The sequence below is a fragment of the Sarcophilus harrisii genome, chromosome 1 (genome assembly GCF_902635505.1).
Source record: "Sarcophilus harrisii chromosome 1, mSarHar1.11, whole genome shotgun sequence".
NCBI classification, from domain to species: Eukaryota; Metazoa; Chordata; class Mammalia; order Dasyuromorphia; family Dasyuridae; genus Sarcophilus; species Sarcophilus harrisii.
In genome coordinates, this window is record NC_045426.1 from 273,096,069 (window position 1) to 273,123,653 (window position 27,585).

At 33.4% G+C, this 27,585-nt stretch overlaps 1 protein-coding gene across 1 annotated transcript in view; it reads right to left on the bottom strand.

Annotated features, from left to right (window-relative positions):
• The window catches only part of IQCK (IQ motif containing K), a 129,928-nt gene that overhangs the window by 69,629 nt on the left and 32,714 nt on the right, over window positions 1-27,585 (bottom strand). Inside the window, exons 5-6 of the mRNA XM_031942607.1 lie at window positions 813-865; window positions 593-670 (exon numbers count right to left, since the gene is read on the bottom strand). Of these exons, the coding sequence (XP_031798467.1) occupies window positions 593-670; window positions 813-865 (131 nt within the window). The remainder of the gene's footprint in view (window positions 1-592; window positions 671-812; window positions 866-27,585) is intronic.

A 27,585-nucleotide genomic window follows, 5' to 3' on the forward strand; every position in this document is an offset into this window, starting at 1 on the left:
CATACAATACTAGCATATAGTAGCATTATTACTACACAGTAGGCCCTCATCTCTCTCAACAATCTCTCTTAGTGACTTCAACAGCATCTATGACCTTAATTATATCATTTCTCTCTGCTTCTAGCACTTTTTCTGGATGTCCCTCACACCCTGATGGCCTTCCTTATTTCTCCCTCCTGGCTTCTTCAAGTCCCAGATAATATTGCACATTCTATAGGAGGCCTTTCTTATTTATTAATTTTAGTGCCTTTTCTCTATTAATTATTCCTTTTTATCTTGTTTGTATATATTTGCTTGCTGTCTCGCCTATTGGATTGTGAGCTCCTCCAAGGTTTTTGCCTTTTTTTTTTATATATCCCCAGTAGTTGGTATAGTGCCTGGTATACAGAAGACACTTAATAAATGCTAATTGACAAGTAGAAATGTGCTTATATTTTACTAAAATAAACTTAGATAGGCAAAGAAACAAATGCAATTGATTTGGGAACCTAGTTGAATTTTTGCAGCTAGTTCACCTAAATTAAAGAGTTAGCTTTAGCATCACTTTATAATTAAGCATAAGTTACTCAAAAAGATATGTGAAAGTACTTACTGAATCTTTAGCCACTCTTCCACAAATGGAATTGAAAAGAATTTTGTGAATGGCTCATCTGTCCTCTTTGGATTCTGGCTGATCATTATGTTATAATATTTGGTTGAAATGAAAAAACAAACAAACAAGTATTCATCTTAATTGTTACACTTTACATTACAAATGAACATTGTTGAAATATTATTAGTATGCTGAATATTTAAAAAGATAAAGAACTTACTTGTATAACCACTCAGTCAGAAAATCACAGGCAATAAATTTTGTTTTTTTCCGCTGAAGAAAGAAGAGAGTTTCACATTATGTACCTACTGTGATTGATTACACGTCTATAAAGTGCAAAGGAAGAAAGGCTAATTGATTGCTTTTGTTAGATAAAATATGCATGAGTTTCTACTTTAGTTTTGTAAGTATTAGTCAGCAACACAGCTTAAATGAAGTATAAAATGTTCAAGACTTATAGAGCTAAGTTTAAGTAAAAACATTTCTTGAACAGAACTGGTATTTTTTAAAAATTCAGACTATGAAGCTTTATACTGAGCAACCATGCTCAATCCCTTTTTTCCCTCCAAAAGCCCTTAAAAAAACCCCAAAAAAATAGGGCCTTCTAACCAATATATTAGTAATTCAACTAAATTCCACAAACATTTATCTGTTGATTTTTTCAGTTATCGAGTATTTATTTGTTCTCCCACCTTCTCCATTTGGAGAAAAAAGAGAAAAACAAAATCCTTTTTAACAGATATGCATGGTCAAGCACAACAAATTCTCATAGTAGTCATGTCCAAAAAATGTATGTGTTTTTCTATAACATGAGTTCATTGCCTTTCTGTCAGGAGGCAGGTAGAAATCTTTATCATTTGTCCTCGAGAATCACAGTTAATTATTGTTTTGATCAGAGTTTTCAAGTCTTTTAACAAAATTGTTCTCATACACAAATTGCTCTTTTTCCACTTTACATTAGTGTTCATACAAATCTTCTCTATAACCTTATCTTTCATTATTCTTATAGAACAACAGTATTTTATTACATTAACAAACCATAATTTGTTCAGACATTCCTCAAATAATGAAAACTCCCTTAGTTTCCCTTTCTTTCTCTCTACAAAAACTGCTTTTTCTAAATATTTTTATACAAAATAGACATTTCTTCTTTCCTTCATCTCTTTGAGAATAGGCTTTTTAGTGGTATGCCATTCATAATAATCCTACCACCCTTCTTCAAAATGTTTTATGAATAACTTTTCTAAGTATTTTAAGCCATTGTTGCTGTTGACTTTAATTTCTTCCCACCTGGGAAGGAGATGAAATCTTTGCTGCCAGAGACAGAGGATTTCTGGATTTATTTGGATTTCTCATTCTATTACTTTACATTGGTTAAAACGTTGTAGAAAATAATGATGAAGCCAATTTTTGTTGATTTTTTTTTTCATTTCACAGGGTAAGTTGAAGATATTTTGCAATTATTTATGTTGCCTGCTTCTCATCTTTATCCTTATAACTTGATATTGATTTTGTCTTCCTTTGCAAATAGTTGATTTTGATGTGACTCATATTAGAAACTAAAAATTCTTACATATAGGAAGATGACAGCAGAGCATAGTAGAGACAATACTGAATTTGGAGTGCTGGAATTGAGAGTCAGAAAAACTAGTTTTAAATTCCAGCTCTGCTGCTTAGTAATTGTGTAACTTGGGCAACTTATTTTACCGCTCTGAGCTGTTTCCTTATCTATAAGTGAGAGAGTTGGACTAGATGACCTCTAAAGTCTCTTTTAGCTACAGAACTCTGATCCTATGATCTTATTTTTTATTTTTAAGAATATTTTATTTTTCCCAATTATGTGTAGAAACAATTTTTAACATTTAAATTCAAAATTCTCTCCCTTGCCCTTCCATGAGAATTAAGAAATGTGATAAAAGTTATACATATGCAATCATGTTTTCCTAGTTCTGCTCACTTCACTTTGCTTCAGTTCATATAATTCTTTCCAGGCTTTTGTGAAATCATCATGCTTGTCATTTCTTACGGCACAATAACATTCCCATTATAATCATATAAGCCATTCCCCAACTGATAGGCATCCCCTCAATTTCCATGCTTTGCCTCTGCAAAAAGAGCCGCTATAAATATTTTTTGTACAAATAGGTCCCTTTTCTTTTTAAAAACCTCTTTGGGATATACAAACCTTGTAGTGGTGTTGCTGGGTCAAAGAGTTTGCATAGTTTTATAGCCTGTTGACCATAGCTGGAAACTGCTCTACAGAATGGTAATCCAAAGATTTTATATCAAATAAATGGAATTACCCAAAATGATCAAGACAACATCAATTTATAGAAAAAAATACTCTTTCTTGCATCAAATGTGTCCTTAAAAATATGAGGGTTATTGCTAGACTTTCACAAATGATTTTCTATAGATAATTACCATTTTAGCATCATGGAGTGGACAAAAATATAAAAGATTACAAACACCATTGCAGTTGTTTTCTGTTGTGTGGGTTTTTTTTTTAAGTATTTGACTTAACAAAGCAAAATGTAATCTTAAAAGTTTATTTCTGGCAAGGAAACTCCCAGTAATGTATGTGGGCATTGGAGACCAATATCTAATGGAGAGAAAGAAGCAATTACAGTCAGAAAAAGCAGTGATGCTATTGCTGTCACAGTGATTTAAAGCTGGAATATCTGTCAGGACAGGTAGACAGGACAGACCTCACCACCAAACATGGTAGCATAAGAGACACACTGCCTTACAAAGCAAGAAGAAACACAAAAGAGATACAAACAATATGTGGGAGGGGAAGACCAGAGATGGTGATCCTGTGTCTCATTCTCTTTCTACCTTCTACTTTTCCCCCTTTCTCATCTCTTCTCTTTCAAGGGAAAGATGAATTTATATTTACAATTCTTGCCCTTAGTTTGCTGATGATTTTACCATTTGGTACAAAAGAAGCTGGTTTCTCTAAGACAATATTCGCTAAAGTTCTAAGTGGTGTAATGGATAAAGATCTGGGCCTGAATTCAGGAACACTCAACAGTGTTGTCCAGTAATCCTAGACAAGTCACTTAAATACTGAGTGTCTCAGTTTCCTCAACTGTAAAATAGGGATAATAATAGCAACTTACTTCCAGGGTTGTTGCAAGGATCAAATGTAACAATATTTATATAGTGCTTAGTATAGCGCCTGACACTTTAAGCACTTAATAAATGTTTGTTCTCCTGCTCTTCTTATGTAGCCAAGAGAGAAGTTAAGGTCAATAAGGTATAGAGGAAGACAGATTGATAGATTCTATTACACCTAAGAAGCATTCCTTAGCACAAATTTGGGACATCGAGCAAAAAAAAATTTTATTGATACATATTTGTATAGCTTCCCCAAATTGGAAACATACCTAATCCACTAAACCTGAGATACTACTGGTGAGAAATGTGTTTGTAAATGAATTGGAGCAGCTTTCTGAGACAGCTGTTTCAATCATTCTATTCCTTTTGACCAACAATAGTGCATAAAAATTTCACAACAAATGTGATAAAGTACATATTAAAATGCATCATTTGTTGACAACTAAATAAAAATTATAATCAAAGAAGGGCATTTGAAGAAAGTATTCAATTCAAATCCTTTCAATTTTATCATTTATCCCTTTTCAAGTCATCTTACTTAGACTACTGCAATAGTCCCCTAAAAGCAATTTCCTTCTTGTGAAGACTGAGTTAGCACCCTGGATACCTAAGAATCAGCCAGAGTCAGGATAAGCCAAAAGTCCTTGGTCTTTATTCTTGGTCTTTAGGGGTAGAAGTGAAGGGGATGGACACAGGATCTTCATGACCTTCCTTCTCGACTACTGCCAAAGTGACTCTGGCTTGTCTTACTCCACCCCCCTAATCCCTCCTACAATTCTCTGTATACACCAAAAGATTGAGCCAGTACAGAATAGTGGGAAGGGCCATTTTCCAAGCATATGCTAATAGAGTATTGTCCAATCAGTAATTAGCCTTAAGAGCTCGGTTGTCTGATTCCAATGAATCAACATAGAGTTTCAGCCCTTTACACCTTCTCTCTTCCACACTCTCTCTCTCTCTCTCTTCTTCTCTCTTCTTCCCTCCTACCTTTCCTCCCTGCCTCTCTGTGTGTGTCTCTATCTCTGTCTCATCTGTCTGTCTGTCTGTCTGTCTCTGTGCCTCTGTCTCTGTCTCTGCCTCTCTCCCCCTCACACCCCAACACATTCACCACACAAACACCAAGATTATTCATATTACCATCCAAATCAAAAAATCTTTTTTTAGAAGCAGCTACCAGTTGCTTCAATCTGGCATTTAAAGAACTCCATAATTTGCTTTGAATCTACCTTTCTACTTTTCCACATTATTCTTTCTCACAAAGACTATATTCCAAATAGATCAACTTATTATTCCCCAAATTCAATTATCATCTCCCTCTGTGCATCCACATATTTTATGACAGGAACATACCTCTTTTTCCTCTTTCCCTTTCTGAGTCCTTATCTTCCTTTAAGTCTCAGTTTAGGTCCCACTTTATTCAGTCACTTTCCCTTATTTTCTCAACCAAAAGTGTTGCCTTGTTCCTCAAATATTCCTAGAGCACTTTGTTTAGCCCCTTCCTTTGCCTACATTGTTATTTTTTATTGCAATTATCTGTGTAGGTATTGTATTACATAAACATATAATATTCCATGTTTTAGAATTCTAGTATCTTCAAAACATCATAAACATGGTTGGTACTTAATAAATGTTCATTAAATTTAATTGAATCATCAAAAGCTTTTGGGGGGGGGGAAATGGAATTGAAATTCTATTTATAAGATAATAAAATCAGAATGTACTGGACCATAACACATTGCACTGGATTTCAAGATAAGGAATCACTTCAAAGTAGCATTATTAATCAAAATAAGAAAATACTTGTATAGTAATAAAAATATGTAACTAGAATAAATGGTTCTATTATGATTTAAACAAAACAACAATTCTAAGTCTAATGAAAGTATCTCTTTCTTCTTATAAAAGAAGCCTTGTTCCTGTTGGCATTTATAGCAAAATTTTGTTATAAAGATTCATTTTCCATTGGAAAAAGTGTCTGTTAATCTATTTATTATATGTACTTTAAAAAAGTCAAATTATCTTACATATGAATACAATGCAGACAAATTTAGTAACTTTTGATGCAAAGAAATAAAATGGAAGAAATCATGTTCTTCTGTTCTAGAAAAGCTTAGACGTGTTATGCATACTTAAGACATGCAGGAACAGTGAGGATATTGTTCAGTTGTTGTTTAGTTTAAAAATTATCTGCTGGGTAGCTGCAAGGGAAAAAGGAAAACAAATGAACAGGGAAGAGAAAAGAGATAGGAAAAACAGTAGAGAAGAAAAGCAAAGAAAAAGATATCAAGGAAGTATGAACTAAATGGTTTATATAGTAATCAAGATCAACAGAGAAACTCTCACTAGCGAGCTGTAAAGACAAGGAGTAGAATCCTGGTTAAAATACTTAGGGGAAAAGGGGGATATAAATCAAGGATGAAAAACACAGAACTATAAACAAAGAATAATTGTATATTAAAGAAGGAAAATAATAATGTTAGAATCTAAGAGTACAAATAAAGAAAGAGTGTCAGTTCAATAAGCATTTGGTAACAAACAGATGGACTTTTCTGTCAGACATGAATAAAGAAGACAAATGGATAAGTGACTCAAAAACAGTGACAGAAAAAAATCAGATAATTACTAACACAATTTCATCCCAGAAAAAAGGAGCAAGAAGCAAAGTTATAAATATCAGCAACAGAAGAGGTAATCCCAATGTAGACACAATTGAAAAAAAAACTTAATAACTGAACCATCAATATCATCATAATAAAAACCATAAATGTCAAGTACAAAGAGTTCCCTAAATATTTATAAGGTAATTGAAATGATGTACTTCAGCTTTCATGCTCTTCTTCACCCATTGTTTGGTTAAGAATTCTTCTCACAGCCACTGTATGAAAACTACCATTTCCCTCTAAATTTGTTTATGATGTTGTTCTTTGGGAAGAGTGTCCATTTGAATTCTTAATACCATTAGCTCAATATCAATAGTGACATTTTTGCTGTAACAAAACCAAAAGAAAGAGTTTGTAGCTAAAAAGAATAGCTCACTAAGTCTCCTTGGAGAGGCAACAAAAGAAGTTGGTAGAGAAGATTTTGTTGTATATACCAAAACTATGAAAAAAGTTATTTCATGGGTTATCTAGTTATCACCAGTGATACTACCATTGATAAGTATTTGCACAAAGATAAACATTAAAATAATTGCAGCTTTTCACCAACTTTGATGGCTGAGGATAACTAAGTGGTAGAAAAATTTTATAAAGATTTTGATAGAGGCAGCTAGATGGCATTATGGAGAGAGCCCTGAATTTGTAGTCAGAAAAACCTGAATTTAAGTACTGCCTCAGACACTTACCTATTTAAACCCGGACAGGACATTTAATCTCTTTGTGCCTCACTTCCTTTATCTATAAAATGAGAGGATTGGACTCAATGATCTCTAAAATTCTTTCCAGCTCTAAATCAATGATTTTATAAGATCTTCCAAATCAAAATAATATACACCCTGCCAATGGAGGACATCAATGAAAAAATGGAAAAATATGATTCAGGAGAAAAAAAATCAGAGAAGCCAAAACCTTATAGATGATATAGAAAGAAGCTTCATAGCTCTCTATTATGAATACATAAAAAAGAAATCTGTTAGGCATTTGACAGTGACTATTAGAATATCAAATAACATCGCAAAGGATGAAACTGATGTTTTAACAGACAGAAAAAGTTTTCATGCATTTTAGAGTTATCTCAAAGTCAGATTATCTATGCCTAGTGGAACAACACTCATCAGAGCTAGATCAGAATTTATAACAAATAAGAACAAAGTAGTATAATGAGAAAACAACATAGCATTCAATTTTAAAAGATTTAACCCTGAATTATTTAAGCAATGTATTGAAATTCAAAAATAAAAAATGGAAAACAGAAATTATGCTGATAATACATTTTTATCCAGATGTTAAAGAACCCAGAAAGTATATTAATCAGCATATATTCAACTTACTTAACAAATGGAGGAAAATGGCTGTTAAGCAACACCAAATTAGATTATAAACTTATCTGTAAAATCTTTTGAAGAAGGAAGATGAACAATTAAGAGAAAAATTTCATAAAGCAAAGAGAAGCCATGGAAGGCAAACCCAGTATAAACAAACAGTGACTTGAAAGATATAGAGAATATAAGATCCTATTTGTCCTTATTTGTTGATTACCAAAAACAAACAAATAAACAAAAAAAATTGATTTCATAGAGCAAAATGTCACTATATGGGCTTTTTTACAGCAAGGTAACTCCCATTCATTCTTTAAACTGGACTACCAAAGTCCAGGATGATTCCAAAGACAGTACAATTTTCTGGTGGAGAGGAGTAGACAAGAAATCCTGAGTGGAGACAAGCAGAAAGTTTAGTATGAAACATAGATGGATGGGAAATGCAATGGAGGCTGAGTCTGGGCAAGATAAGGAGGAAATTCCAGATTCAATGAAATAATAGATTTATTTTAGTACCATTTGAGCCATCTGGAATTTGTTATGGTTTATGGTAGAAAATGCTACTCTAAACCTATTTTCTAGTAAGCCATTTCTCCAGAAGTTCTAGTTGAGTCCTGAAACTAAGGAACTGAGTCCTTCCCTAAGTAGGGTTCTTGATTTTATCAAACAGTGGACTAAGTTTGATAGTTTCTGATTCTTTTCTTTACCCAATTCGTTGATCTATTTTCCTATTTATTTTCTTTTTAATCAGTTTTGCTGATATTACTTCATAATATAGCATTTAATATGCTATATTTTTTACTTTCATTCCTACTCTCTCCCCCCACTGCTTTATTTCCCATTCAGTTCTATGTCAAGAGTTTTTTGCATAGGATATATTAGAATAACAGCTAACCAAAACACTTCTGCCAGGTTTTTAAATTTTTTTCAATGTTTTCATTAGTGATATTGACCTATAGTTCTCTTTCTCCTCGTTTCATTTAATAATCAGTATTTGTTTTATAAAGAGAGTTTGGAAGAATGTTTTCTTTCTTATTTGGAATAATTGCTTAGCATAAATATTACATTTTCTTTAAACACTTGATAGAATATTCTATTAAAATCATCTGGACCAGAGTTCTCCTTTATAACATATTCAATCACACTTTTTGGCAATGAGTTAAGATTTATGTTTTTGTTTTGCTTATATTTTTGCAGATAATCTTATATTTCTTCTAAATTCTCAGTTCTCTTAGCAGAAATATATATATATATATATATACATAATATATATATATATGAGAGAGAGAGAAAGAGAGAGAAAAACAGAGAGAGAGAACTATAACTGCAGTAACTCAGGAAATTCTGGTGTTTTTTAATATGTTGTAAATTTATCTTGTTAATTTTTTATTTTGGCAGTTTGATTTCTCATTTTTTGAATAGGTTAATTAAAGATTAGTTTCATCATTTTCTAATGTTTTGTTCCCATTTTGTCTATGTCACCTCTAATTTTCAAGAATTCTTTTGTGCTAATTTGGGTTGTATTGTAAGTTCATTACTTATTTATTTTAACTTTTGTAAATGCCTCTATCTTGTTTGGTCAAGAATAAAATTCTTTCATATAGCATGATCTATTTCTCCTCTAATTTTTAATAATATGATCTTTAATATTGCAATGAAGTATCTATTTCAAATTTATTGTGGAATAGAGCATGTTAGTCTAATTTATGTCAGACTGCTGTCCTCTTTTCCCAGATTTTTTTTTTAATCAAACAGGGAATCTTTTCCTAAGTAATTTATGTTTTCTAGTTGATCAAATTCAAAGTTATTTCCTAATTGTTTCTATGATTTAGTTTTTGACCCATTCATTCAGTATGTCATGTCATTATTATCTATATTTAGATCTAAGTGTTATGCTAATGTTCTCTATTATTTTATTGCATTATGACATAAATGTTGCTGATTTTTGAAATTTATTTATCATTTCTTTCTGCCTTGGTAGATGATTTATAATGGTAAGGATACTGCTTTTAAAAATGTATATTCAATCTTAAATTTTCAAAAAAGATACTATAAGGTTTTTGCAATTAGGTATACTTCATTTTATTGCTTTTCATATGTTTATTTTTTAACAATTTGAAAATTTGTGGCAACCCTGAGTCAATCAAGTATATTGGCAGGTCTGTTTTTCAAACAGCATGTGTTTATATTGTATCTCTGTCAAATTTTTGCAATTTTTATAATATTTTAAACTTTTTTGTTATCATTATATCCATTATGGTAATGAAATCAGTGATCATAGGTTTATTATTGTAATTGTTTGGGGTTATCACAAATTGCATTCATATATGACAAAGAAATTATATGATAAATGTGTTCTAACTTCTCCACAGACTGGCCATCCCTGCCCCCCTTCTTCTCCATGGGCCTCCCTATTTCTTGAGACACAAAAATATTGAAAAAATCCAAAATGCTTTAATAAAAAAAAAAAAGATAGCAAATTACTATCAATACATAAAAAAGAAAGAATCCAATTAATGACCTTACAATGGCTTCTAAGTGTTCAAGAGAAAGGTAGAGTCAATCAGTGTAGCAAACTTCATTGTTGTCTTAGTTTAAGACATTCCCAAAGCCACTCCAGCATCCAGCAGTCAGCAACCATCAACATCAAAGCAAGACCCTCCACCAGCAAAAAGATTTTGACTCACTGAAGGTTCATATAAGTTAACTTATTTTAGCAATAAAATATTTTAATTAAGTATACATACTGTTTTGTTAAATATAATAATATTGCACACTTAACAGAGCACAGTATAGTGTAAACATAACTTTTATATGCCCTGAGAAAACAAAAAATTCATGTGACTCATTTTATTGCTATCTTTACTTTATTGCATGATCCAGAACCAAACCCATTATAACACCAAGGTATGCCTATACTCTGTTCTTTACTTTTTATTTGCCTTTTCCCCAGATGTATTCAGCTCTGAAAGGAGAATATTAAAATCCTTTTATAAATCTGGATGGCATTTGATGGATATATGTTTAAAAATGATGTTATTGTCTTTTTGTTTATAGCACCTCTAAGTATAATGTACTCTTTCTGTTTGTCATTCTTAATATTGTGAATTCTTACTTTTGCTTTGTCAGATAACAAGGTTTCAATACCTGGCTTCTTGGGATCCCCTGATGCATTGCTAATTTTGTTTAAGTCTCTCATGGCACAGGCAATTAGGTGCCACTGTGGATAAAGTGCTGAACCTGAAGTCAGGAGGACTCATCTTCCTGAGTTCAAATACAATTTTAGACACTAGCTGTGTGACCCTGAGCAAGTCTCTTAATCCTGTTTGCTTCAGTTTCCTCATCTGTAAAATGAGCTGCAGAAGGAGATAGCCAACCATTCTAGTATCTTTGCCAAGAAAACCTCAGATGAGGTCATGGAGAGCTGAGCATGATTGAAATGACTGAATAACAATAAAACTCATTTGCATAATGTATGTATCTTTATTTTTTATTGTTTCTTATATACATCAGATTCGTGGGTTTGGTTTTCTTATCCATTCTACTACTTTGTTTCTTTTTATTGGATTTTTTATTATGTTCACATTTAAAGCAATGATTGTAAGGCTTGCTTTATTCTTTTTATTTCTTTTGTAATGATCTTTACTAGCTTCCTATTTTAAACCAACACTTTATCCCTGCAATTAATTTTGTTTATATACATGTGATATAGTCAACATCTATAGACTTCCTTCACTATTCTTGTTTATTTCTTGAATTTTCCTAATTAATTGTAATTAAATTCAGCTTCTTAATCTTGTAGCACCTGGTTTCAAGATGTTACTTTGTCTTCTTTCTTATTTTTATTCTCTTCTAATCTTGACTATTTTGAGTTTTATTCTCTTATTATATACTTGGATATTGTTATTTCTGACTTTTCATGACCCCATCTGGGGTTTTCTTAGCCATTTCCTTTTCCAGCTCAGTTTACATATGAGGAAACTGAGGCAAACAGGATGAAATGACTTGCCACACAGCTAGTAAGTGTCTCAAGCCAAATTCAGTTCATGAAAAGGAGTCTCCCTGACTCCAGGTCCATCTCCTATATCATCTAGCTGTCCCATTCCAATTTTCTAAAAGTGTCTTAAAAAATTCTACTTCACTGATGAGAAGTTTCTGGAATATCACATTTGAATCCCTTCCTTTTTAGTACATCTAACAATTTTTAACCACCTTCCCTTCCCATTATTTGTTTAATTTTATATTATTTTGAGAATCTTATTTTTGATAGGATTATTTTCTCCTGTATCTCCTAGGAATATAAATTCATAAAGGAAACAGCAAAGTATAGTGAGAGTCATTTTGTATCCTGAATCCTAATGCTACTGCTATACATTCATGACTATTCACTATCCCTCCTGGGCCATTATGTTCTCTTTCTAGATATATGTTCCTCCTACTTCTTGGTATTCTGACGCTTTTGCCTCATCCCCCGCCCCAGTTATCTATAAAACTTCTCTACACATGTCCCTTTGATCTCATCCCATCATATCTTCTCTAGCAGACTAAAGCCTGAATAATTCCCCCCTCTCTCAATTTTTGACCTCTCCTTATTAAAAAGTTCTTTCCCTACATATCCAAGTATCTCCCATCTTTCATTAGACCTTGCCATCTGCTCAAGCTACCATCCTATATTTCTCTCTTTCTCTGTCAAACTCCTTAAAGAGCTATTTATAAACAACTCTGAGGTACCACCTCACATCTGTTAGATTGCCTAATGTGATAGAAAAGAAAAACAATAAATGTTGAGGAGTTGTAGAAAAACTGGAACACTAATGCACTATTAGCAGAGTTGTGAATTATGGAGAACAATTTGGAACTGTACCCAAAGGGCTACAAAACTGTGCATATCTTTTGACTGAGCAATACCACTAGTAGATACGTATGCCAAAAAAAATTTTAAAAGATGAGTAAAAGACATATTTGTACAAGGGTATTTGTAACAGGATTTTTTAATGGCTAAGAGTTGGAAATTGAGGCTATGCTCATCAGTTAGGAAATGACTGAACAAGATGGGATATATGATTGTAATGGAATATTACTGTGCGATAAGAAATGATGAGCAAGGGTGAGCTAGGTGGCACAGTGGATAGAGCACATAGCCCTGAAGTCAGGAGGACCTGAGTTCAAATTTGATCTCAGACACTTAACACTTCCTAGCTGTGTGACCCTGAGCAAGTCATTTAACCGCAATTACCTTGGGGGGGGGGAGAGAAAAGGGGGGGAAAGATGAGCAAGATAACTTCAGAAAAGGCTGGAAAGATTTACAGGAACTGATATAAAGTGAAGTGAGTGGAACCAGAACACATACACATAACAGCAATATTTATGATGAAAAACTGAGAAAGCTATTCTCAGTAACATAATGATCTAAGAAAATCTCAGAGGATTCATGATGAAAAATATTTTCCATCTCCAGAGAAAGAACTGATGAGTCTGAATGCAAATTAAAGCTTATCACTTTTTACTTTCCTTGTTTTCTTTATGGGCTTTCTCCCCCACAAAATGACTAAAACAGAAATGTTTTACATGATTACACATGTATAATATATATCACATTGCTTATCATTTCTGGGAGGAGAAAAGAACAAAGGGAAGGAAAGAATTTGGAACTCAATACTTAACAACAAATGTAAAAAATGCATTCATGTGAGATTGAGAAAAATATTTTTAAAAGCTATTTACAATCTTTACTTCCAACTTTCTCTCCTCTCTCTCAGTTCTCAACCCTTTGCAGTTTGACTTCCAACTTCATAACTCAGCTGTAACTACATTCTACAAAGTTACCAATGATTCAACATGATAAATATGGAAATATGTTTAAAAGGATTGCATATGTTTAATCTATTTATGCATATGTTTAATCTATTGTTTGCTGTCCTGGGGAGAGGGGAAGTAAGGAAGGGAGGGAGAAAAATTTGGAGCACAAAGTTCTATAAAAATGAATGTTGAAAACTATCTTTGCATAATAAAATACTAATGGGGGAAAAGTTCCCATTGGTTTCTTTTTATTAAATAACTTTTTATTTTTTCCAAATATGTATAAAGATAGTTTTCCTGGAAACTGAATGGATGTCCATCAATTGGAGAATGGCTGAATAAGTTATGGTATATGAATGTGAAAGAACATTATTGTTCTTTAAGAAACAACCAGCAGGATGATTACAGAAAGGACTGAGAGAGTTACATGAACTGATGCTGAGTGAAATGAGCAGAAATAGGAGATCATTATACATGCCAACAACATGACTATATGATGATCAATTCTGATGGACGTGGCTCTCTTCAACAATGAGATGATTCAAATTAATTCCAATTGTTCAGTGATGAAGAGAGCCATATCTACACCCAAAGAGAGGACTCTAGGAGCTGAGTGTGAACCACAACATAGCATTCTCACTCTCTCTGTTGTTATTTGTTTCCATTTTGTTTTCTTTCTCAGTTTTTTTTTCTTACTTCTTAATCTGATTTTTCTTGTGCAGCAAGATAATTGTATAAATACATATACATATATATTGGATTTTGTAATGAGCCAGAACTCTGGAGAAATATTCTTGAGACAAGGAATCTTACAAGATGTTAATAGTGGAATTGATAAGACAATGGTTATCTAGTTTAGCATGGTGATTAATAGTTCTCTAGTTCAGTATGATTTAATCTTACAACAAATAATAGTTCCCTAGTGATATAATGATTAGTTTATACTCAGTATGATGAATTGATTTAATTGTAATAGAGTATGTAAACTGGGGACAAACTCAGCCAGAGACAGAGAAGACTTGACCAGCCTCTGGTGGCTCTCCTGCCTCCTGCATTCCTTCACTAAGAAGACCAAGGTCCATCTGAAGGTCCCCCAGAAAGCTAGCCCGGCTCCAAGTGAAGGAGACAGACTATGAAGGAGATAATAAAGACTTTGGACTTTATTCCTGATATTCTTGTAGTGATTATTCTGCTGAAACCAAGACTCATTCAGATGACCTCCAGAAAGTTAGCATTACAGGATTTAACATATATTTTAATATATTTAATATGTATTGGACTATCCGCCATCTAGGGGGAGGAGGTGGGAGGAAGGAGGGGTTAATTTGGAACAGAAGGTTTTGCAAGGTCATTGTTGAAAAAAAGTATCCATGTATATGTTATGTGAATAAAAATCTTTAATTAAAAAAAAAAAGAAAAAGAAGAAAATGTATAAATGTGAAAAAAAAGGTTTCAACATTTATCTTTGCAAAACCTTATCTTCCTCCCCACCCCCTACCATGGACAGCAAGCAATTCAATATGGGTCAGATATGTACATCTCTTCCAAACATAATTCCAAATTCATCCTGCTGCACAAGAAAAATCAGATCAAAAGGTGAAAGGAAAAAAACACAAAGGAAAAAAAGCAAACAACAACAACAATAACAGAAAGTGATCCACATTCAGTCTCCATAGTTCTTTCTCTGGATGGTACTTTCCATCACAAGTCTATTGGAATTCCCTTGAATCATCTTAAATCAAAAGAGCCAAGTCCATCATAGTTGATCTTGTTCTTGTTGTGTACAATGTTCTCTTTTTTTTACTCCCTTTGCTTAGCATTAGTTCATGAAAGTCTTTCTAGGCTTACAGAACAATATTGTTCCATTACATTCTTATACCATAACTTATTCAGCCATTGTTCAACTGATGGGCATCCACTCAGCTTCCAGTTCCTTGCCACTTCAAAAAAGGGCTGCCACAAACATTTTTGCATATGTGAGCCTTTTTCTTTTATTATTTCTTTGAGATATAGATCCAGTAGAGACTTTTCTCAGTCCTCATTCTTCTCAATATATTCGTTCAATTTGACCCTGTTGACTGTCTTTTACTCCTGGATAGTCTCTCCTCTCTGAGTTTTTGTAATATGATTTCCTTCTTACATCTATCTGACCTCTCCTTTTCAGTCTCCATTGCTATCTCAACATTGAGATCATGCTCCAAATTTGTTTTAGACTCTCTTTTCCAATCCCCCTAAACTCTTTCTTGGTGATGTCTTAAGAGTTCTTAAAAGTTCACTTATTATCTCAATGCAGGTAAATCATAAATCTATACCCTAGTCTCTTTCCTGAGCTTTAGTCTTCTATCATCAATTGTACATTTTAAATTGCATTTCAAAAAGATATCTCAAACTCAACATGACTAAAACTGAATAAAAGTACCATCATATTTCCAATCTACCATGTTTGTAACCTTGGCATTATTCCTAACCTCTTATTTGTCCACATCCACATATCTTAATCAGTTTTTAAATCTTGCTATTTCTGTCTTTACAACATCTCTTGAACCCAACTTCTCTCCAACCACACACCTATCATTTTAGTTTAGGCCCACTCACCTCTTGCTTAGATAACTGTGAAAGGCTCCTAATTTTTCTCTCTGCCTCAGGTCACTAATATATTTTATAAATACTGCTGCTAAAATAATTTCCCTTGTGTGTATATCTCATCACATGACTCTCCTACTCAACTAAATTCACTGGCTTTTTACTTCTCCAAGAATAAAATACAAACTGCTGTATTCTTAAAGCCCTACATAACCTATCCTTATGGAAGACTGTTCCCCAACTCATAAACTGTGATCTAGCCAAACTAGGTTTGTCTCTGATATAATAGAGTATACACCATTCTCCTGTCTCCATGTCTTCAGTGGCCACCCTCCATGCCTAAAATGTACTTCCTTATTTCTGCATCACTGGGTACCTCCCTTCAAGACTCTTCTCAGGCACCATCTTCTACAAGAAGCTTTTCCTGATCCCCCAATTGCTACTCTTCTGCTTCCTTAACCATCTTGCACTGAACTACTTACTGTACATATCTGTATTTATTCACTTTATATTTATGTTGCATATAAATTTCATGTCTCTATTTTCTGACCTATTAAAGATAAGCTTACTGCAGATTGTTTCATTCTCTGTACTTGTATTCCAAGCATAGTATCTGGTACATTAATAAATATTTGATTGATTGATTGGTATAAAAGATGAATATTGAAGTTGAGACACAATGTTATAATGATTTTCACACCTTGTAAATCTGGATCACAACTGTAACTTGAACCAAAATGACCAAGGGAGCTTTGTCTTTAAAAGCTATTGTAATCTCCTTTGAGATTTTTGTGTGTGCACAGGAAGAGAGTTTTAAATGCTAAAATTGTAATGTTTTTGATGGAAAATGTTATACCCATCCAGAGAAAGAACTACAGGGTCAGAATGCAGATCGAAGCATACTAATTTCACATTTTTTTTGTTTTTTCTTTCTCATAGTTTTTCCCTTTTGTTCTGATTCTTCTTTAAACAACAAATAATGTAGAAATGTGGTTAATATGATTGGACATGTATAACCTACACTACATTGCCTGTCATCTTAGAGGGGAAGAGAGAAAAAATGGAAATCAAAATCTTATAAAAGTAAATGTTGAAAACTAAAAAAAAAAATAAAATTAGAAATTTTTTTAAAAATACACTGTTAATCTGAGACTAAATGCCCTATCCCAACCATCACTCCCCCCAAGAGAGAAGTTTTTGTTAATGCTACTTTCAGTATAGTTTTGGTTTTTTTCCCCCTAATTGTTTTTAGGGAAGGTCTTTATAAGCACCAAAACACAAATGAGTTATGGTAAATTTATAAAACCTTGCTGTTTGTTGATTTTGACTATGTATTTGAGGATTAGTGACAGGAAGGAAATCAAAAACTGAATTTAATGGACAACTGCTGTTGCCTCCTAAAATCCTAAGAGAATCATCAGGACTTAGGGACATGAGCAAAAGTAACCCAAAAACACTTAGCTCTTTTCAACAAAGGGGTAATTCAAGGCAATTCCAATAGATCTGCAATGGAAAAAGCCATTCACATCTAGAGAGAGAACTATGGAGATTGAGTACAGATCAAAGCATAGCAATTTCACCTTTTTGTTGTTGTTGTTGTTTGTTTGTTTTTTCTTTCTCATGTTTTCTTTTTTCCCTTTTGGTCTGATTTTTTCTTGCATAGCATGATGAATGTGGAAACATGCTTAGAACTGCACATGTTTAACCAATATTGGATTGTTTGCTGTCTAGAGGAGGAGGAAAGGGGAAAACGAAGGAGAAAAACTTGGAGCCCAAGGTTTTACAAAGATGAATGTTAACAACTATTTTTGCATGTATATAGAAAAATGAAAAGCTATTATAACAAAAAATCCAAAGCATATCGGGGAACATAAAATATGTGGAACATCAAATATTAACTGGAAAGAGTTGGAAGTTGGACAGGGAAACCCCATGATCAATTTGTTGAATCCTTTTAATTAAGTTGAAAAAATTATTGGTTATGAACCTTTGTTAGAAAGGCACTTCTCCTGGAAGTAGTTGTGTGTCTAAGCAACTTCATATTTAGCTTTCAATATTAAAGACTGCTTCCTAAGGTTGAGGTGACTAAGAATTCAAGAGCTTAGATTCTTATAGGAGGAAGAATCAATGTTTCTGAGGTTTTTTCTTTTCTTGAGTTTTCTTCCCCTTCAGCTTCTAGACTGGGATGGAACAAGGATGGCAAAACAAAAGGGATCTGTTCTGTCTCATCAGGAGAACAGTGCCTGGCAGAAGCTCACAGAAATTTGCTTAGGCTTGTTCAGTAGAATCAGAAATTGGAGTTTCTGAATTTTCAATTTCCAGCTGCTTTCTTAAGAATTTATTTCCTTTTCTGGCACAGGTCGGAGGGTAGAGAGAGAAAGAATGGATATTTCCAGCTTTACAGATTCCATTACTTTTAAGTTTATCAGTTCTGATTTTCAGAGTAAGGTATTGCTGTCCATAGAGAGATTCCCTTAAAATTACACTTTTCCGAGAAAAAAAAAAGATGGTGCCCAGTGAATTGAAAAGCTGGAAAACTAAAGCCATATCATAAAGGATCAGAAGATCTATGTCTCATCATAGTACAAGTTTGAGAAAAATGGGAAGTGTTTGCTTAGAAGCACTCAAAAGTGCCTTTACCCAGGGGAGAGAATGAAATCTATCATTTGAATGTATCATGATTTCTATATTGGTTCATGGGTGCCTGAATTCTTTGTGTCTTATGCATTTTCTGTGGTGGAGGAAATAAAAAGCTTTCCTGTATCTGATACCCATATTGTTCACTGAGTGCCTTTGTGGAAATAGATGCTGGTTATCTATACTTGGGAAGACATAAAAACAAACTGGTGATAGAAATGGGATAAAATTCCAGGCTGGGGACAATAACCCAGGAGATGAATAGATCCATTTGGTATCAGGCCCTTCCAGGATAAGAATCAGGACTGTATGAGTCCTTGGCAGTCTACCTTAGGGTGGAAAGAGCAGTGTAATTTTGGGCCATATGGTGATATTTCCTTCCTTTGACCATAAAACTTCAGAAATTGCCTATACCAGAGTTTTTAAACCTGTGGTTCAGATTTCAAGGGAGTCTGTAAAACTGGGTAGGAAAAATTATATCTTTACTTCCACTAGCTAAAAAGTATTTTAGTAACTTTTACATTTCCTTCAATTACAAATAAAATTTTAAAAAAACCATTATTTGAGAAGGGGTTCCATAAAAACTGTTTAAGTGATCCATGATATTAAAAAAATTAAAATAAATTAAGACCCCCCTGGTCTATATTCACTAGTTTTATTTCCTTACTAATCCAATTATTTTTGTCTCAAGTTTACTTTTTTCCTTTTCATATTTATATTTTATATTTTCCCAATTGCATGTAAAAGTATTTTAACATTTTTAATTTTTTAAAATTTTAAGTTTCAAATTTTTATTTTTATTTTTTAATTGTTACAAATTATTTTTTAATTTAAAAAATTTTTTTTAATTTTTTTAAAATTTTGTTTCAAATTCTGTTCCTCCTTTCTTTATCTTGCATGTGTCCCAGTTTTCCCACATCCCCTCCAACATGTCTCATTATCTTTTCCTGTCATCTTAGCCAAATTGACAGGTGTGTAATGGTATCTCAGAGTTGTCTTAATTTGCATTTCTCTGATCAAAAATGATTTGGAACATCTTTTCATATGACTAGAAATAGTTTCAATTTCTTCATCTGAAAATTGACCGTTTATCAATTGGAGAATGGCTTGATTTCTTATAGAGTCAACTCTATATATTTTGGAAATGAGGCCTTTATCACAACCTTTAACTGTAAAAATGTTTTCCCAGTTTATTGCTTTCTCTAATCCTTCTAATCCTGTCTGCATTAGTTTTATTTGTACAAAAGCTTTTTAACTTAATATAATAAAATTTTCTATTTTGTGATCAATAATGACCTCTAGTTCTTCTTTGGTCACAAATTCCTTCCTCCTCCACAGGTCTGAGAGGTAAACGATCCTATGTTCTTCTAAAATCTCATTCTTAATATCATGAACCCATTTTGATCTTATCTTGGTATACAGTGTTAAGTATGGGTCAATGCCTACTTTCTTCTATACTAATTTCCAATTTTCCCAGCAATTTTTGTCAAATAATGAATTCTTATCCCAAAGGCTAGGGATTTGGGGTTTGTCAAATACTAGATTGCTATAGTTATTGACTATTTTTTCCTGTGAATCTAACCTATTATACTGATCAACTAGTTTATTTCTTAGCCAATACTAAATGGTTTTGATGACCGCTGCTTTATAATATAGTTTTAGATCAGGTACAGCTAAGCCGCCTTCATTTGATTTTTTTTTTCATTAGTTTCTTTGAAATTCTTGACCTTTTGTTCTTCCAGATGAATTTTGTTATTTTTTCTAGATCATTAAAAAAGTTTCTTGGGAGTCTGATTGGTATAGCACTAAATAAATAGATTAGTTTAGGTAGTATTGTCATCTTTAGTATATTCGCTCAACCTATCCAGGAGCACTTAATATTTTTCCAATTGTTTAGATCTGACTTTATTTATGTGGAAAGTGTTTTGTAGTTTTGCTCATATAGTTCCTGCCTTTTCCTTAGCAGATAGATTCCCAAATATTTTATGCTATCAACAGTTATTTTGAATGGAATTTCTCTTTGTATCTCTTGCTGTTGGATTTTGTTAGTGATGTATAAAAATGTTGATGATTTATGTGGATTTATTTTGTATCCTGCAACTTTGCTAAAGTTGTGGAAGTTATATGTATAAAATGTTTCTTTAGGAATTGAATTGGTACCATTATCATTGTAATATTCACTTAATTGCTCTCCTACTAACTTCCACTCATCTAGATCTAATTCATTTTCCTTAGAGAGCCAAGGAGATGTGTACTGTACTGTTTCTAATAGTTCAATGATCTGCTCCCAAGTTACAATCAAACCTTGGCTTTTAATGAGTTTAACTACGCTTTTGACACATTTTCCTTAAAGTGGAAAAGGTTCCTTTCTAAATATTTGTCCCATTTCAGCTGAAATACTAGTTTAGCCCTTTACAAAGTTTCCTTCTTGTCTATTTTTGTACTTACCCTAATTTCTGGGTCACAGATGTAGGTTATTAGCCCCATGTTGGGTGCCAAAATGTTCTGTTCTTATTTGATTTTTCTGGAGGTCTTGGAGCAGCCTTCATTTCACTAGATTAATCACCAAAAGAATAACCAGGTGTTAAAGTCCAAATTCCTTATTGTCTCCTTTGCCTGGTACTCAGCTAGCTTTCTCTTGGCCTTCAGACGGCACTTGGTTTCAGTGGAGAAAATGCAGGAGGCTGTCCCAGCCACCACAAGGTTGATGAAGATGGAATGAATCTCTCTGAGTCCAAGGGGTTGAGCTTCAACCTCCAGCCACCACAAAGGTGGAAGATGGAATGAATCTGTCTCTACTTGGCTCCAAGAGTTTGACCTCCTGCTTCCAGTCCTCTTGTCCTCCCTGGCTCTGAATCCCACCTGATTTATATGCTCTACACTGAGTATAAACCAATCATTATATCACTAAGAAATCATTATTTGTTGTAAGATTAAATCAATCATACTAAACGTAGAGAACTATTAAGCATCATGGTATACTAGATAACCATTGTCTTTATCAATTCCACTGACTTAACACCTTTTAAGAATCCTTGTTTCAGAGTTCTGGCCCATAACAGCTTTTTAGTAGAATCTCTGAGGTTCTCTAAGTATACCAAAATATCTTCTGCAAAGAGTGATAATTTGATTTCCTCATTACCTACTCTATTCCTTTCATTTCTTTTTCATCTCTTATTGCTAAAGCTAGTGTTTCTAATACAATATTGAATAGTAATGGTGAAAGTGGGCAACCTTGTTTCACTTCTGATTTTACTGGGAATGGTTTGTTTATCACCATTACATATGATGCTTACTAATGGTCTTAAATAGATGCTATTGACTATTTTAAGGAAAAGTCCATTTATTCCTATATTGTCTAATGTTTTTTAACAGGAATGGGTGTAGGATTTTATCAAATGCTTTTTCTGCATCTATTGAGATGATTATATAGTTTTTGTTAATTTGATTATTGATACTGTCAATTATGCTAATACTTTTCCTAATATTGAACCAGCCCTGCATTCCTGGTATAAATCCTAATTGGTCATGATGTATCATCATAAAAATGATTTTCTGTAATCTTTTTGCTAAGATTTTATTTAAGATTTTTGCATCAATGTTCATTAGGGAGATTGGTCTATAATTTTCTTTCTCTGTTTTCATCCTACCTGGTTTAGGTATCAGTACCATGTCTGTGTCATAAAAGGAATTTGGTAGGGCTCCTTCATTCCCTATTTTTTCAAATATTTTATGTAGCATGGGAGTTAATTGTTCTTTAAATGTTTGGTAGACAAATCATTTCTAATGGAGCAGTAATGAACTGAACTAGCTATGCCCAGAAAAAGAACTCTGGAAGATGACTAAAAACCATTACATTGAATTCCCAATCCCTATATTTATGCACACCTGCATTTTTGATTTCCTTCACAAGCTAATTGTACAATAATTCAGAGTCCGATTCTTTTTCTACAGCAAAATAACGTTTTGGTCAGGTATACTTATTATGTATCTAATTTATATTTTAATATATTTAACATCTACTAGTCATCCTGCCATCTAGGGGAGGGGGTGGGGGGGGTAAGAGGTGAAAAATTGGAACAAGAGGTTTGGCAATTGTTAATGCTGTAAAGTTACCCATGTATATATCCTGTAAATAAAAGGCTATTAAATTAAAAAAAAAATAAAAAATAAATGTTTGGTAGAATTTACATGCAAATCCATCTGGTCCTGGGGATTTATTTTTAGGGAGTTGATTAATAGCTTGGATGGCATTATTTAACCAATTTACTCTATTAATCTGGGCAACCTATATTTTTTGAAGGTATTCATCCATTTCATTTAAGTTATCAAATTTACTGGCATAAAGCTGGGCAAAGTAACTCCTAATTATTGTTCTAATTTCCTCTTCCTTAGTGGAAATTTCTCCCTTTTCATTCTTAAGACTAACAATTTGATTTTCCTCTTTCCTTTTTCTAATTAAATTTACCAAGGGTTTATCTATTTTGTTGATTTTTTCATAAAACTAATTCTTAGTTTTATTTATAAATTCAAGGTTTTTTTTACTTTCAATTTTATTAATCTCTCCTTTTGGAATTTCAAGTTTAGTGTTTGATTGAGGGTTTTTAATTTGCTCTTTTTCTAGCTTTTTTTATTTGTAAGCCTAATCATTGATTTTCTCTTTCTCTATTTTATGCAAGTAAGCCTCTAGAGATAAAAAAATTTCCCCTTATTACCACCTTGGCTGCATCCCACACATTTTGGTATGTTGTCTCATTATTGTCATTCTCTTGGATAAAATTATTATGTCTTTGATTTGCTGTTTCACCCAATCATTCTTTAGGATGAGATTATTTAATTTCCAATTACTTTTTGGTCTATTTTCCCCTGGCTTTTTATTGAATGTAATTTTTATTGCATTGTGATCTGAGAAGAATGCATTTACTATTTCTGCCTTTCTGCATTTAACTTTCAGTTCTTTATGTCTTAATATATGGTCAATTTTTATATAGGTTCCATGAACTGCTGAGGGGAAAGTATACTCCTTTCTATCTCCATTCAGTTTTCTCCAAAGATCTATCATACCTAACTTTTCTTGTATTCTATTTACCTCTTTAACTTCTTTCTTATTTATTTTGTGGTTTGATTTATCTAGTTCTGAGAGTGCAAGGTTGAGATCTTCCACTATTGTAGTTTTGTTGTCTATTTCTTCTTGCAGCTCTCTCAACTTTTCCTTCAGGAATTTAGATGCTATACCACTTGGTGCATATATGTTTACTATTGATATTGTTTCATTATCCATGGTACCTTTTAGCAAGATATAGTTTCCTTCCTTATCTCTTTTAATTAAACCAATTTTTGCTTTTGCTTGATCTGAGATCTGGATGGCTACCTCTACTTTTTTGACTTCACCTGAAGCATAGTAGATTCTGTTCCAACCTTTTACCTTTATTCTTTATATATCACCCTGCTTCAAGTGTGTTTCCTGTAAACAAAATATTGTAGGATTCTGCTTTTAATTCAGTCTGCTATCTGCCTCTGCTTTATGGGGGAGTTTACCCCATTCACATTTATGGTTAAAACTCCTAATTCTGTATTTCCTGACATTTTATTATTCCCAGATTATACTTTTCACTTTTCTTTTCCCCTTATCCCCGTCCCCAGTATTAGACTTATGAGCACCATTTGCCTCATGCAGCCCTCCCTCTTTAGAATCCCTCCCTTCCCCTTGAAGTACCTCCCCTTTTCTTAAGCCTTTTCCTTACTATTTCTGTATTCCTTTCTATTTACCCTAATCCTTCCCTTTTTGTTTTTCCCCTCCCACTTTTCAGTGAGGTGGGAGAAGTTTCTATGTATACCAAATATGTCTAATATTTTCTCTTTGAGCCAAATCTGATGAGAGTAAGATTCACACTATGTTCATCCTTCTCCTTTCATTCCCTCAGATATAATAGGTTTCCTTTGCCTCTTTGTGAGATATAGTTTCCCTCTTTTTACCTCTACTTTTCTCTTTTTCTGGCACAATTTCCTTTCCACCTCTAGTTCCTTTTGTATATTATAACAGTAAAACCAAATTATACATGTACTCTTTATGTATACCCATAACAGAAATATACAGTATCTCAAGAGTTCTTTTTACCTTTTTATGCTTCTCTTGAGTCCTATACTTGGAGGTCAAACTTTTTGTTTAGCTCTGGTTTTTTCATCAGGAATAAATGGAATTCACCTATTTCATTGAATATCCATATTCTTCCCTGGAAGAATATTGACTATTTTAAGGAAAAGTCCATTTATTCCTATACTCCTAACTGTTCCAGGCCCTTTGATCCTTTAAGATGGATGCTGCTAGATCCTGAGTGATCCTTATTGTGGCTCCTTGGCATTTCAATTTTTTTTCTGGCTGCTTGTAGTATTTTTAGATTGATGTGATAGTTCTGGAATTTAGCCACAATATTTCCTGGAGTTTTGATTTTGGGATCTCTTTCAGTAAGTGATCGATGAATCCTTTCAATGTCTATTTTGCCTTCTGCTTCTATAACATCTGGGCAGTTTTCTTTGATAATTTCCTGAAAAATAGTGTCTGGGTTCTTTCTCATCATGATTTTCAGGGAGCCCAATAATCCTTAGATTATCTCTCGTAGATCTATTGTCCAGGACTGTTGTTTTCCCAGGTAGGTATTTAACATTTTTTCTATTTTTTTGGTTTTGCTTGACTGATTCTTGGTGTCTCCTAGAGTCATTCATTTCCATTTGTTCAAGTCTGATTTTTAATGAATTATTTTCTTCATTTGCTTTTTAATTTCTTTTTGTATTTGTCCAATTGAGTTTTTAAATGGGTTGTTTTGTTCTATGGAATTTTTTTCTATTTTGCCAAATTTTTTAAAAGATTATTCTCTTTTTCCAATTCACAAATTCTGTTTTCCTGGGAGTTGTTTATCTTTTCCAATTCGCAAATTCTGTTTTTCAGGGAGTTGATTTCTTTATCCACTCTGTCTTTTAATGACTTATCCTGAACCTCTTGCAAAGCTTTCCTTTTTTCCCCCCATTTTTCATCTAGCTCTCTTTTAAGATCCTTTTAAATTTCTTCTATGAGAGCCTTGGGTGGTGGGGACCAGATCATATCCACTTTTGGATCTAGAGACAAACTGTTTTTAGTCTCTTCAGGGTTTGAAATCTGCTCTCTTTCCAGATAGAAGTTATCTATAGTTAGATCCGGCTTTGCCTTTTTGCTCATTTTGAAAAAAATAAAAATAAAAAGCTGCAGTCTGCTTATTGGGAGCAATGAGGTATTTCCAAGCTACCTCTACAGGCAACAGGAAATGGCAGTAAAGGGGCAGTGGGACAGCACTCACTGGCTGTTCTGGGACCTGAAATTAGGTGCTGAAATCAGCAGCAGCGGGAAGGCAGCTACTAGAGCTATGCTGGGACTAACTACCATGACTGTACCTGGATCACACTTAGTTACTCAGGTGCTGGGTGGGTGTGGCCAGATCCCGAGAGACTCTAGAGTTTTGGGGTTACAGTCTTTACCTCCTGTGTTTATAGCTTTTCTGCTGATCTACTGGCTTGCTGCCAGGGCAAAGTAGCTCACACTGTGGTAAAGTTCTTCTAGCAAATTTTCCCAGGGCTGAGACCACAGCCCGCCCCCCTCGTGGTCTGCTCAGTGTGAGCTGTTTCCCTGAGCTCTCACTGCCAACTTGCCTGAAGACTGTGCCTGGCCTAACCCTGTTCCATCCCCAGGCACAAGCAAAATAGACCTCTTCTGGAGAGTTTTTAGATTATCTTTGTTGTTAATGTATTGTACTCCAAATATTTGTGAGTTCTGACAGCCAAGCACTAATTCTGAGGCTGAATATCATTAAAATAGATTGAGGGAGAAGGAGAGTTTAGGAAGATGCATGTGTCCTCTCTGCCATCTTGGCTCTGCCCCCCAGACAGCCCATTTTTCTAAGTCTAGTCTTGACTAAAGTCCATAGTCTCTCAGTCGTATTTAAATCAGACAAATTCCCAGGCTACTGATACATATTTATCTCTATCCCTTATGTAAATTTCTTAAATTTTTGTGATTTGTGACATGGTGCAAGGTCATGTTTACTAGACTGAGAAATGGATTATTCATCAAAGGTAATGCTAATATACAATGTGTAGTTTTATCACATCATCATCAACATAGTCAACATTTCTATAGCACTTACTATGTACCAGGCACTGGGTTAAGTGCTTTACAATACAATCTCATTTTATTCTCATAAGAACTCTGTGAGATAGATGCTATTATTATCCCCATTTTACATATAAGGAAACTGAGGCAAATGAAGATTAAATGATTTGCTCAAAATTAGACACAGTAAGTCACATAGTTAAATTGTCACACAGTTAGTGAGTATCTGAGGGCAGATTTGGACTCAGTCATTCTTTTTTATTCCATACCCAGTGCTCTATCTACTGGCTCATCAAGCTATTCCAATAATTAAAGAATATACATAAAACTATTTTGACTTCACTGTCAATTTGAATAAAACAAGTTGACCGCAAGAAAGAATATATTGTATATGGATAGTTTTTTTTTAATGTAAAAAGCCATAAGGGTTATGGCATAAGAAAACAAATTTAAGTCTTTTACCTTGATCCAATAATTTGTACACAATTATATACATGACACTATTTAAATGCTAGCGATACAAAGAAAAAAAAAAACAGTATCTATTAAAGGGCTCCTATCCTACTGCAAGGATACTTAGTGTATAAAGATCTATAAATCTCTAATGTAGACAAAATGTTGGGAAGAGGAAAAAGCATTTCCAGAAAAAAAAAATGCAAATAAACATTTTCACTTTCATTACTTATAAGACTTTTTAACAAAGTTTTTCAAGAAAACAGTTAAATCACAACAAACAAT